Here is a 13,121-nt window from a genome sequence, read left to right as displayed (position 1 = left end):
GGGGTTTATTGTATTTCTAATATTAAGCTAATGCAAGGAGACTGTACACATACTATTGATACCTGTCTATATCTTAATGGAGATGCTTTATGAGGCTACAGACAATATAATAGACACATTCAAATTAAGACTTGGAAAGTTTTGCAGATAGGTCAAGGTGGGGGATAGAGTTAGGATGCAGGTATGGGAGCCATAGGAAATTTGTATCTAAATCTGATTTTGAAAGAGGAAATATGATAAATTTTACATTTTCTCTTTTTCTTGTCAATGTACATACGCCTCTCTCTGAGACTGATTTTCCTTTTCCTTCTACGTTACTTGAGTACTTGATTTGAATTTTACTTTGTATAAAAATGCGTCAAAGACTTTTAGTTCTTTAGTAATTACATGAATACCAAGTTTTAATACAACTTTATCTTTTAAAAATATTTTTATTGATTTCAGAAAGGAAGGGAGAGGGAGAGAGATAAAAACATCAATGATGAGAGAGAATCATTGATCAGCTGCCTCCTGCATGCCCCCCACTGGGGGTTGAACCTGCAACCCAGGCATGTGCCCTTGACCGGAATTGAACCTCGAACCCTTCAGTCCTCAGGCTGACGTTCTATCCACTGAGCCAAACCAGCTAGGGCTTAATATAACATTTTCTAAAGCCTAAGTAAATGTGTACATTATGTTAAGTGGGTTGAGAAATAACCCAAATTTTATTAAATAATTTTAAAGTTAGTCATTGACATTGAGAACTCAAAACATTTATCATGAAATAGTTTAGAAAACACTTTGAAAAGTCACTAATCTACCTCTGGAGGTATTGAGATTCTATTTAAAAAATTTACTGAAGTATGAAACATTTTTGGCAATTTAATCATCTTGCTTCTTTCTTGTAGCTTCTTTCGCTGCACTTACTACATATTAACAATGGGGTGTCTTGGAATTTGTTAACCTTTCCTTGCAAATCAAGCAGTCTCAACAAGATTTCTCTCTTAGGCTACAGGTATGTTTGGTTGCTGATGAGACTATTATTGTCAAAATGTACCTGGAAACGTTTTCTTATTGCTAAGGCCAAAACAAAAGTGGTCCTTTTTAAGTAGCACTGCTTATTTTTATATGTATTTACAAGATGCTCTTTAGCTATTGATTTTAGGGCATTAGATCATTACTTACTTGCCTGGCCTAATTTTCTTAGTTCAAAGAATGCACTTGGTGGAGCCTTACTTGTATATGGCTAAGATGTTGTATTTTTTAGCTATTTCTCATCTGGAAAATATACATGTGTGGTTTGTAGCTGAAACAAGATCTTAAAGAGTTGCTGAAAGCAGCCAAATGATTAACTTTTAAAAGTATATCTCTCTCCTTACTAAACATGCTTGTTTATTTATTTTTTTTACCAGAAACATTGAAAATAGAAATGGGTAATTTAAATTTTTTATATTGATGAACTGATCAGTTATTTGAAATTGTAATAACCAGCCGCACATCCCAGCCAGCCCTGTGGTCCTGCCGTGCCTTTGGCCAGGACCTTACCAAAATGCCATTTCAAATAGAACATTCCGTGGGAACCATGATGTTTACCTCTCACAAATTTGCTGGGGATAAAGGCTCTTTAACAAAGAAGGATCAGAGAGTACTCGTGAGAAAGGAGTTCCCTGGGTTTTTGGAAAATCAAAAAGGCCATGAGGCTGTGGACAGAATAATGAAGGACTGGACCAGTGCCGAGACGGCAGAGTGGGCTTCCAGAGCCTCTCTTCACTTAGGCTAGGCTGCCACCGTTGCAGTGACTGTTTGTCGTACACAAGAAGCAGAAGGGAGAGAAGCAGGCGGCACTGAGCAGTTCTCCGCCCTGATAAGAGTTCTCCCAGGGGGTTGCTTAAGGAATCTCTGCTCCACAGCTTCCCCCTGTATAAGGCTTTGATGAGCAGATTGGGATCCTTAGGAAATCTATATATATATAAGGCTAATATGCTAAGTGTCTGACCATTTGACTGTTCGACCGGTAGCTATGCTGCACACTGACCACCAGGGGGTAGATACTCAAATCCATGTATAAGTGGACTTGTACAGTTAAATCCACACTGTTCAAGGACCAATGGTAACTGACATGCTAAAAAAAATGGAATTATGTAAAACTAGAGGCCCGGTGCACAGATTCATGCACCGGTGGAGTCCCTCGGCCTGGCCTGTGGGGATTGGGCCAAAACCGGCAGTCCAACATCCCCCGAGGGGTCCCGGATTTCGAGAGGGTTCAGGCCAGACAGAGGGACCCCACTGCTGCACGAATCCGTGCACCGGGCCTCTAGTGTACAAATAAAATCCCACCCCCATTTGACAGAAGAAGGAAACGCCAATTAAAGCTAGAGAAGCTTTTGATTTTTATATTGCTTGTATCCTCTTGCCTCAATAAACACATTTGTTTTTTAGTTCCTAAAATGAAAAAATAAAATAATTATAATAGTCAACAATATTTTTTTGGTATTTAAACAATATTAGGAACCCTGCCCAGATAGCTCAATTGATTAGAGCATCTTCCAATTCACCAAGGTTATGAGCTCAATCCCGATTCAGCGCAATATAAGAATCAACCAATGGCCCTGACCGGTTTGGCTCAGTGGATAGAGCGTCGGCCTGCAGACTGAAGGGTCCCAGGTTTGATTCCGGTCAAGGGCATGTACCTTGGTTGCGGGCACATCCCCAGAGGGGAGTGTGCAGGAGGCAGCTGATCGATGTTTCTCTCTCACCGATGTTTCTAACTCTCTATCCCTCTCCCTTCCTCTCTGTAAAAAATCAATAAAATATATTAAAAAAAAAAAGAATCAACCAATGAATGCATATATAAGTGGAACAACAAATGGAAGTTTCCCTCCCTCCCTACCCCTCTCTCCATCTCTCCCCTTTCTCTCAATAAATACATATATTGGGAAAAGGATTCTTTCAAGGAGAGGAGTTGTATCACTAAGGGTTTTAATTAACCTGATTTCATGTTCAATTTCTTAACAGAATCACCTTTTTTATGCATCATATATGTTACATTTATTTGTTTAGCATTTTAAAAACAATATTTGAAACAATTATTCATGATTTGACCATAACCAGCAACAATCTTACAATTATTGTGGCTCAATAAATGATGGCAACAGATTCTCTAATTTTATTCCGATCTCCCTTTGCTGATTCTGGATGAACAATTTTATCAAGAAAGACTAGTGCTGCCTGTAGCTATAGTGAGGATTACAGCCAAGGAGTAAAGAAGATGAAGATGAAAATATTTGATAATCAGCAATAATTGTCAAATTGATTTGCTAATTTGGACTTAAACATAAGTAAGTCAAGTTCCATTTAGGACCTTGCCAATTCTGAGTTTCATTATAAATGGAAACCATGTGGTGGCTTTTTGAAGCTTGTGCTCAGAAGTCACACAAGTAATTTGCCCTCTCATTTTATTAGCCAAAGCGAGTTATGTGGCCAGGTTGGCCTTATTGGGGCCCACAGCAAGAGAGGGCAGTGAATCTATAATAATAAAAGGGTAATATGCTAATTAGACTGGACGTCTTCCGGATATCATTCCAGACGTCCTTCCTGACAAAGTCGGGCCCAAGGGAAGCCAGCCTGGGTCCCAGGCACCTATGGGTGGCTGGAGGAGGGAAGCAGAGCGGGTCCCGGGTGCCTGTGGGCAGCCGGAGGAAGGAAGCAGCCCTGTCCCGGGTGCCTGTGGGCAGTCAGAGGAGGGAAGCCGGTGTTGGCAGTCGGGGGAAGGGAGGCCTACTCTTGCACGAATTTTTGTTCATTGGGCCTCTAGTATTTTTATAATAATATAATCTGCCACTGTGCCTTTGCACATTCCTTTTTTTAAAAATTGTGGCAAAAACAACATAAAATGTATCATCTTAACCATTTTTCAGTGTTAACTATACATATTGTTGCGTAGTAGATCTCTAAAACTTTTTTTATCTTGTAAAACTGCAACATTACTAGTATACCCACTGAACTCTTTTCTCCCTGCCCACAACCCTTGGCAACCACCATTCCACTTTCTGTTTCTAAATGTTTGACTACTTTAGCTACGTCATGTAAGTGGAATCATGTAAAATTTGTCTTTTTGTGACTGACTTATTTACCTGAGCATAATGTCAAGGTTCATCCATGTGTAACATATGGCGGGATTGCCTTTTTCAAGGCCGAATCCCATTGTATATACCATATATTTATCCATTCATCTGTCAGTGCACACTTAGGTTGTTGTGGAAATAGATTTTAATATCTAAAGAAAAATTTAAACGTCATTTATTCTGTAAGGTAACTCATCCATGTTGAGACTGAGCTTTTCAAGTAAATGTTTATAAAGTGTAATTCAGTAACATTTAATAAATCACAGTGTTATGCAATCACCACCTATATCAAGTTCCACAACAGCTTCCTCACTCTAAAGAAAGCCCTGCATCCATTAAGTAGCCACTCCCTACCCCCCTCTACAGTTAGTCTCTGGAAAGCACCAATCTGTTTTTGTGTCTGGACCTACCTAGTCTGGATGCTTCATTACATGGAGTGATACAATGTGTAGCCTTTTGTGTCTGGCTTCTTTCACTTAGCATTCTGTTTTTGAGGATCATCTACCTTGTAGCATGTATCATTTCTATGGCTTAATAACATTCCGTTGTAATGAAAGAGAAGTAACAACTGACACCAAAGAAATACAAAGGATTATAAGAGGTTATTATGAACAACTATATGCCAACAAATTGGACAATTTGGAAGAAATGGGTAAACTCCTAGAAACATACAATTTTCCAAAACTGAATCAGAGAATCTGAATAGACAGATTACAACTAGTGAAACTGAAGCAGTAATAAAAAAAATAAAAAAAAAAACTTCCAACAAGCCAAAATCCTGGACTGGATGGCTTCACAGGTGAATTTTATTAAATATTCCAAGAGGAACTGACGCCTATCCTCAATTCCAAAAAGTTCAAGAAGAGGGAAGGCTCCCAACTTCATTTTACAAGGCCAGCATTAGCCTAATTCCAAAATCAGTTAATGACACTAGAAAGAGAGAAAATTATAGGCCAATATCTCTGATGAGCATAGATCAGGGGTCCTCAAACTTTTTAAACAGGGGGCCAGTTCACTGTCCCTCAGACCGTTGGAGGGCCGGACTATAGTTTTAAAAACTATGAACAAAATCCTATGCACCCTGCACATATCTTATTTTGAAGTAAAAAAACAAAACGGGAACAAATACAATATTTGTATTTGCATGTGGCCCGCGGGCCGTAGTTTGAGGACCCCTGGCATAGATGCTAAAATCCTCAACAAACGATTAGGCAGTTGAATCCAGCAATACATTAAAAAGATCATGCACCATGATCAAGTGGGATTTATTCTGGGGATGCAAGGTTGGTACAGTGTCTACAAATCAATAAAAGTGACACACCACATAAACAAAATGAAGGATAAAATCCACATGATCATGACAATAGATGCAGAAAAGGCATTGCATTTGATAAAATCCAGCTCCCATTTATGATAAAAACTCTTAACAAAGTAGGCATAGAGGAAACATACGTCAAGGTAATAAAGGCCATATATGACAAACCCCCAGAAAACATTATACTCAATGGGCTAAAACTACCACCATTGTCCTTAAGATCAGCAGCAAGATAGGGATGTCCTCTTTGACCACTCTTGTTTAATATAGTACGGGAAGTCCAAGAGAGCAATCAGACAAGAAGAAATAAGAGGCATCCAAATGGAAAGGAAGAAGTAAAACTCATTATCTGTAGTTGACATGATACTGTATATAGAGAACCCTAAAGATTCCACCACAAAGCTAAGAACTGATAAATGAATTCACTAAAGTAGTAGGATACAAAATAAATAGAAAAAAAAAACAGTTGCATTTTTATACAGCAATAATGGATGCTCAAAAGGAAAACTAAGAAAACAATCCCATTCACAACTGCTTCAAAAAGAGTAAAATACCTACGAGTAAAATTAAGGATGTAAAAGACCTGTACTTGGGAAAAATTATAAGACAGTGAAGAAAGAAACTGATGAAGATACAAATGATGTGGAAGCATATACCACGTGTTCATGGATAGGAAGAATTAACATCATTGTCCATACCCCAAAAAGCAATCTACAGATTCAACACAATCTATATCAAGATAACAAGACTAGAAAAAATATTCCAAAAACTTATATGGAACCAAAAAGACCCCGAATAGACAGTGACCTTGAGAAAGAAGAACAAAGTTAGAGGAATTATGCTATCTGATATCAAACTATACTACAAGGCCATAGTAATCAAAACAGCATGCTACTGCTCAGCTGGTGTTGCTCAATGGTTGAGCGTCAACCCATGAACCAGGAGGTCATTGTTTGATTCCTGGTTGGGGCACATGCCCAGGTTATGGGCTCCCTACTCAGTAGAGGGTGTGCAGAAGGCAGCTTATAAGACAGTGAAGAAAGAAACTGATGAAGATACAAATGATGTGGAAGCATATACCACGTGTTCATGGATAGGAAGAATTAACATCATTGTCCATACCACCCAAAGCAATCTACAGATTCAACACAATCTATATCAAGATAACAAGACTAGAAAAAATATTCCAAAAACTTATATGGAACCAAAAAGACCCCGAATAGACAGTGACCTTGAGAAAGAAGAACAAAGTTAGAGGAATTATGCTATCTGATATCAAACTATACTACAAGGCCATAGTAATCAAAACAGCATGCTACTGCTCAGCTGGTGTTGCTCAATGGTTGAGCGTCAACCCATGAACCAGGTCATTGTTTCAAAAAGAGTAAAATACCTACGAGTAAAATTAAGGATGTAAAAGACCTGTACTTGGGAAAAATTATAAGACAGTGAAGAAAGAAACTGATGAAGATACAAATGATGTGGAAGCATATACCACGTGTTCATGGATAGGAAGAATTAACATCATTGTCCATACCACCCAAAGCAATCTACAGATTCAACACAATCTATATCAAGATAACAAGACTAGAAAAAATATTCCAAAAACTTATATGGAACCAAAAAGACCCCGAATAGACAGTGACCTTGAGAAAGAAGAACAAAGTTAGAGGAATTATGCTATCTGATATCAAACTATACTACAAGGCCATAGTAATCAAAACAGCATGCTACTGCTCAGCTGGTGTTGCTCAATGGTTGAGCGTCAACCCATGAACCAGGAGGTCATTGTTTGATTCCTGGTTGGGGCACATGCCCAGGTTATGGGCTCCCTACTCAGTAGAGGGTGTGCAGAAGGCAGCTGATCAGTGATTCTCATGATTGATGTTTCCTCCTCTCTCTCTTCCTTCCTCTCTCTGAAATCAATAAAAACATATAAAGAATATCTTAAGCCAGCATGGTACTGGCATAAAAAAAAAAAAAAGACATGTAGATCAATGGGACAGAATAGAGAGCCCTGAAATAAACCCATGCCTTTATGGTCAATATTGGACAAAGGAGGTAAGAACAAAAGAATGGGGTAAAGATAGTCTATTCAACAAATGGTGTTAGAAAAATTGTACAGATACGTGCAAAAAATTGAAACAAGACATTGTACCACCTGTTAAACTTTTCCACTGTGACTGAACCCTTTACATTCTTACACAATACACAAGAATAAATTAAAAACGGGTTAAACTTAAATGTTAGACTCAAAATCATAAAATTCCTAGAAAACATAGGCAGTAATATCTCAGATATTTCTCATAGCAATAATTTTTTCTGATATGCCTTCTTGGACAAAGAAAACAAAAGAAAAAAATGAACAAATGGGAGTACATGAAACTAAAAAGTTTTTGCACAGCAAAGGAAACCATAAAGAAAATGAAAAGACAGTGCACTGAATGGGAGAACATATTCACCAATACACCTGGTAAGGTGTTAACATTCCAAATTTTTTAAAAAATGTATTTTTTATTGGTTTTTTACAGAGAGGAAGGGAGAGGGATAGAGAATCAGAAACATCAATGAGAGAGAAACATCAATCAGCTGCCTCCTGCACACCCCCCACTGGGGATGTGCCCGCCACCACGGTACAAGCCCTTGACTGGAATTGAACCTGGGACCCTTCAGTTTGCAGGCCGACACTCTATCCACTGAGCCAAACCAGTTAGAGCTAACATTCCAAATTTATAAAGAACTTATAAAACTCAACACCAAAAAAACAAGCAAAACCAAGCAATCCAATTAAAAAATGGGCAAAGGACCTGAAGAGACACTTCTCCAAAGAGGACATACAAATGGCCAATAGACATGAAAAGATGCTCAATGTCACTAATCATTAGAGAGATGCAAATTAAAACCATAATGAGATATCACCTCATACCTGTCAGAATGGCTATCAATAAATCAACAAACAAATGTTGGTGAGGATGTGGAGAAAAGGAAACCGTCCACCACTGTCGGTAGGAATGCAGATTGGTGCAGCCACAGTGGAAAACTATGCAATTATCTCAAAAAATTAAAAAATGGAACTGCCTTATGACTCAGTGACTCCACTTCTGGGAATTTATCCAAAGAAACCAGAAATACTAACTCAAAATAGTATATGCAACCCCCTATATTCATTGCAGTGTTATTTATAATAGCCAAGATTTGGAAGCAGCCCAAGTGTCCATCAGTAGACAAGTGGGTAATAAAGCTGTGATGCATTTTCACCGTGGAATGCTACTTGGCAGTAAAGAAGTCTTATCCTTGCAACAGCATGCATGGACCTGGAGAGCATTATGCATGCTAAGTGAAATAAGGCCGTCAGAGAAAGAAAAATACCATATGATTCCACTCGTACATAGAATCTAATGAACAATATGAACTAACAAGAAAAATAGAGACAGACTCTCATAGGTAGAGAGCAGGCTGATAGCAGAGGGTGGGGGTGTTTGGGGAGCTGGATGGAGAGGGGGAGAGGGATTGAACAAAAAAGGAATAAAAAAGAAAAACTCATGGACATGGAAAACTGAAGAAACATTCCATTGTATATGTATATGTATTCCTTTGTATATATATGTATGGACATTGTACCACCTGTTAAACTTTTCCACTGTGACTGAACCCTTTACATTCCTACCAGCAATGTATGAAGGTTCTAATTTCTCCCTATCCTTATCAAAAACACTTTGTAATTTAGTTGGTGTGAAGTAGTATGTCACTATGGTTTTTAATATTGGATTAATTCTGTTCCTTTGAGATTTATTGAGGTATAACTGACCTCATTGTAGATTTCTTAAAATATATTTTTATTGATTACAGAAAGGAAGGGAGAGAGAGACAGAAACATCAATGATGAGAGAGAATCCTTATGCCTTATGCACCCCCCCTTCTGGGGATTGGGCCAGCAACCCAGGCATGTGCCCTTGACGGAAATCGAACCTGGGACCCTTCAGTCTGCAGGCCGATGCTCTATCCACTGAGCCAACAGCTAGGGCCTCACTGTAGTTTTGATTTGCATTTCCCTAATGACTAATGATGATGGGCTTGCTGACCATTTGTATAACTACTATGGAGAAATGTGTATGTCCTTTATTCATATTTTAATTGGGTTGTCTTTTTGTTGAGTTGTAAAAGTTCATTATGTGTACTCATTTCTAGACCCTTATTAGATATGTGAATATCAATCCTATTCTTTTTGTCGCTCATGCTTTTGATGCCATATCTGAGAATCCATTGCCAAATACAAGGTCAGGAAGATTTATTTCTGTCTTCTTTTTTAAAAAAATTTCTTTATTGATTAATGTATTACATATTGTTATTTCTGTCTTTTTAAGAGCTCTTTTAGTTTTTAGCTCTGCCACTTCGATGTATGATACATTTTGAGTTAATTTTTTATATATTGTATGAACAGGGGTCCAACTTCATTCTTTTACATGTAGAAATGTAGTTATTTTAGAACCATTCGTTGTTCTTTCCCCATTGAGTGTTCTTGGCCCCCTTGTTGAAAATGAATTGGTCATAGATAGGGGTTTATTTCTTGACTTTCAATTCTATTTTATTGGTCTATATGTCTTTCCTTATGCCAACACCACACTGTCTTGATTGTTGTTGCTTTATAATAGGGAAGTGTGAGTTCTTCTGTTTTGTTCTTTTTAAATATTGTTTTGGCTGTTGGAGCCTCTTGTATTTCCATATGAGCTGCGGATTGCTTTTCCCATATCTGCAAAAAAGGTCTTTAGAATTTTGATAGGGATTGCATTGACTCTCTAGATGGCTTTGGGCAGCAATTGCTGTCTTATCTTAAGCCTTTGGATCCAAGAACTGTATCTCACAAATTTTGATATGTTGTATTTTTGTTTTCAGTCATGTCAAAAGTATTTTCTAATTTCCCTGTGATTTCCTCTTTGATCCATTGGTTGTTTCAGTGTGTTGTCCAATTTCCACATGTTTGTGAATTTTCCAGTTTTTCCTTCTGTTACAGATTTATAGTTTCATTCCATATGTGTCAAAGTAGATACTTTGTATGATTTCAGTTTTTAAAAATTTATTGATACTTGCTTTGTGGCCTGATATGGTGTGTCCTGGGAAATGTTCTATGTGCACTAGAGAAAAATGTGTATTTTGCTGTTTTTGTGTGGAATGTTCTGTATATGTCTGTTAAGTTGGTTTATAGTGTTAAGTCTTCCATATCTTTGTTGACTTATCTAGTTGTCCTGTCCATTAATTAACAGTGAAAATCTCCAGCTATTTTTGAACTATCGCTTTCTACCTTCAGTTCTGCTACTTTTCCTTCATACAGTTTGGGGACTCTTATTAGGTATGTATGTGTTTATAACTATGATCTCTTTTTCCATTTTTCACTTTTAACCTATCTGTATTTTTTAATCTAAAGTGAGTCTCTTATAGACAGCATATAGTTGGATTATGTTTTTTTAATCCATTCTGCCAATCTCTTATCTTTTTTTTTTTAATATATTTTATTGATTTCCTACAGAGAGGAAGGGAGAGAGATAGAGAGTTAGAAACATCGATGAGAGAGAAACATCGATCAGCTGCCTCCTGCACACCTCCCACTGGGGATGTGCCCACAACCCAGGTACATGCCCTTGACCGGAATCGAACCTGGGACCTTTCAGTTCGCAGGCCGACGCTCTATCCACTGAGCCAAACCGGTTCTGGCAATCTCTTATCTTTTAATTGGAGAATTTAATCTGTTTACATTCAAAGTGATGGCTGATATGGAAGAATTTACTTCTGCCATTTTGTTGTTTTCTATATGTCTAGAGACCTATTTTGTTTCTCAATTTCTCCATTACTACCTTCTTTTTGTTTAACTTATTTTTTGTAGTGTAACGTTTTCATTCATACAACCTTAGCTTCTGTAGTATAAAAAACTCTGTTCCTATACAGCTCTTACCCCCTTTCTGTTATTGTAGTTGCAAATTACATTATATTGTGTTCCCATTAATATAGATTAAAAATTTTTTATACTTTTGGCATTTGTCTTTCAAATTATATAGGCAAGAAAAGAGGAGGTACAAGCCAAAAATACAATAATTCTGACTTGTGTTGTTACATTTACTTGTGTTTGAGTGCAGCTTTGAGTTGTTGTCTAGTATCCTTTTATTTCTGCCTGAAGAACCCCCTTTAGATTTATTGTAGGGCAGGTCTCCTAGCAACGAACTCTCTTAGCATTTGTTTATGTAGGAATGCTTGATTTCTTCATTTTTGAAGGATAGATTATTGGTGACTTTTGTTTTTCCTTTCAGCACTTTAAGCATGTCTTCTCACTGCTTTCACTAGTTTCTCCTGGGAAATCAGTTATTAATCTTATTTGTGGACCCCTTGTATGTGATGAACTGCTTCTCTCTTGCTGCTTTCAAGATTCTCTCTTTGTAGTTGTCTTTTGATAGTTTGATGTAATGTGTCTCTATGTATTGTTTACCTGGTATTCTTCTTAAAGTTCATTGAGCTTCTTGCATCTTTAGACTTGTGTCTAATCAAATTTAGGAACTTTGCAGCCATTATTTCTCCAAATATGCTTTCTGCTCCTTTCCCTCTTGCCCCTGGGTCTTCAATTATGTTGGTATACTTGGTCTCAATGTTTGTGTCCTCCCCTGAAGAATTGTATGTTCAGATCCTGACCCGCAAAGATGGTGGTGTTGGGGAGTGCTTTGGGAGGTGCTTAGGTGGTGGGAGCCCTCATTAATGGGATTAGTGCCTTCATCAAAGAGGTTCTGGGAGAACCCTTTCCCCTTCTACCATGTGTGAGGACACAGTGAGAAGGCGCTGGCTAGGAACCAGGAAGAGGGCCCTTACCTGATCATGCTGGCACCTTGATATTGGACTTACCAGCTTCCAGAACTGTGAGAAATAAATGTCTGTGTTTGTAAGTTACCCAGTCTGGTATTTCATCATAGCAGCCTGAAAGGACTAAAACACTTGATGTCCTACAGGTGTCTTAGGCTCATTATTTTCTGTTTCTATTCCTCTAACTCAGTGGTGGGGAATCTGCCAAGGGCCATTTGAATATTTATAACACTAGAGGCCTGGTGCACGAAATTCATGCACAGGTAGTCTCCTTAGGCCTGGCCAGTGATCAGGGCCGATCTGTGGGGCAACTGGCGGGGCGATCAGAGGCCCTCACTGGCACCCACCTTGGCTGGCCTGGCACTGCCCGCTCGCTGGCCCTGCTGCTGCCAGTCGGGGCCTGCGCGCTGGGGGCAGCTCCTGCGTTGAGCGTCTGCCCCTTAGTGGTCAATGCGCATCATAGCGATCAGCCATTTGGTCAATTTGCATATTAGACTATTATATAGGACTAGAGGCCCGGTGCACAAAATTTGTGCACTCGGTGTGGGGGGGGCGTCCCTCAGCCTGGCCTTCACCCATTTGCAGCCCAGGACCCCTTGGGGGATGTTCACCTGTTGACTTAGGCCCATCCCCCGAGGGCTCCCTGGCTACCAGAAGGATGTCTGACAACCCCGGCCCCAGTGGGGTCCGGGGTTGCCGCCTGGCCTGTGCCCGGCCCCTCCCACCCTCCGATCACCCTGGGGATTGCTCCGAGCAGGCCAGCCGGAAACCCCGGCCCCAGTGGGGTCCGGGCTTGCCGCCTGGCCTGCACCTGGGCCCTCCTGCCCTCTGATGCCATGGGGATCCTGGGCGCAGGCCAGCCA

General features: G+C 39.2%; 1 protein-coding gene and 1 pseudogene across 1 annotated transcript in view; both read left to right on the top strand.

Moving 5' to 3' along the window:
• Positions 1-919: 919 nt before the first annotated feature.
• ZNF367 (zinc finger protein 367) overlaps positions 920-13,121 on the top strand; it is a gene marked incomplete at its 5' end in the record, with an annotated part of 26,275 nt that continues 14,073 nt past the window's right edge. Inside the window, one exon of the mRNA XM_014545695.1 lies at positions 920-994. Coding sequence (XP_014401181.1) covers positions 920-994 — 75 coding nt within the window. The remainder of the gene's footprint in view (positions 995-13,121) is intronic.
• Positions 1,529-1,844, top strand: LOC102261693 (annotated as a pseudogene).

The sequence above is a fragment of the Myotis brandtii genome, unplaced genomic scaffold (assembly GCF_000412655.1).
Source record: "Myotis brandtii unplaced genomic scaffold, ASM41265v1 scaffold419, whole genome shotgun sequence".
Classification (NCBI taxonomy): domain Eukaryota; kingdom Metazoa; phylum Chordata; class Mammalia; order Chiroptera; family Vespertilionidae; genus Myotis; species Myotis brandtii.
The sequence above is the reverse complement of the archived record's forward strand: the minus strand, read 5'-3'. Positions and strand labels throughout refer to the sequence as shown.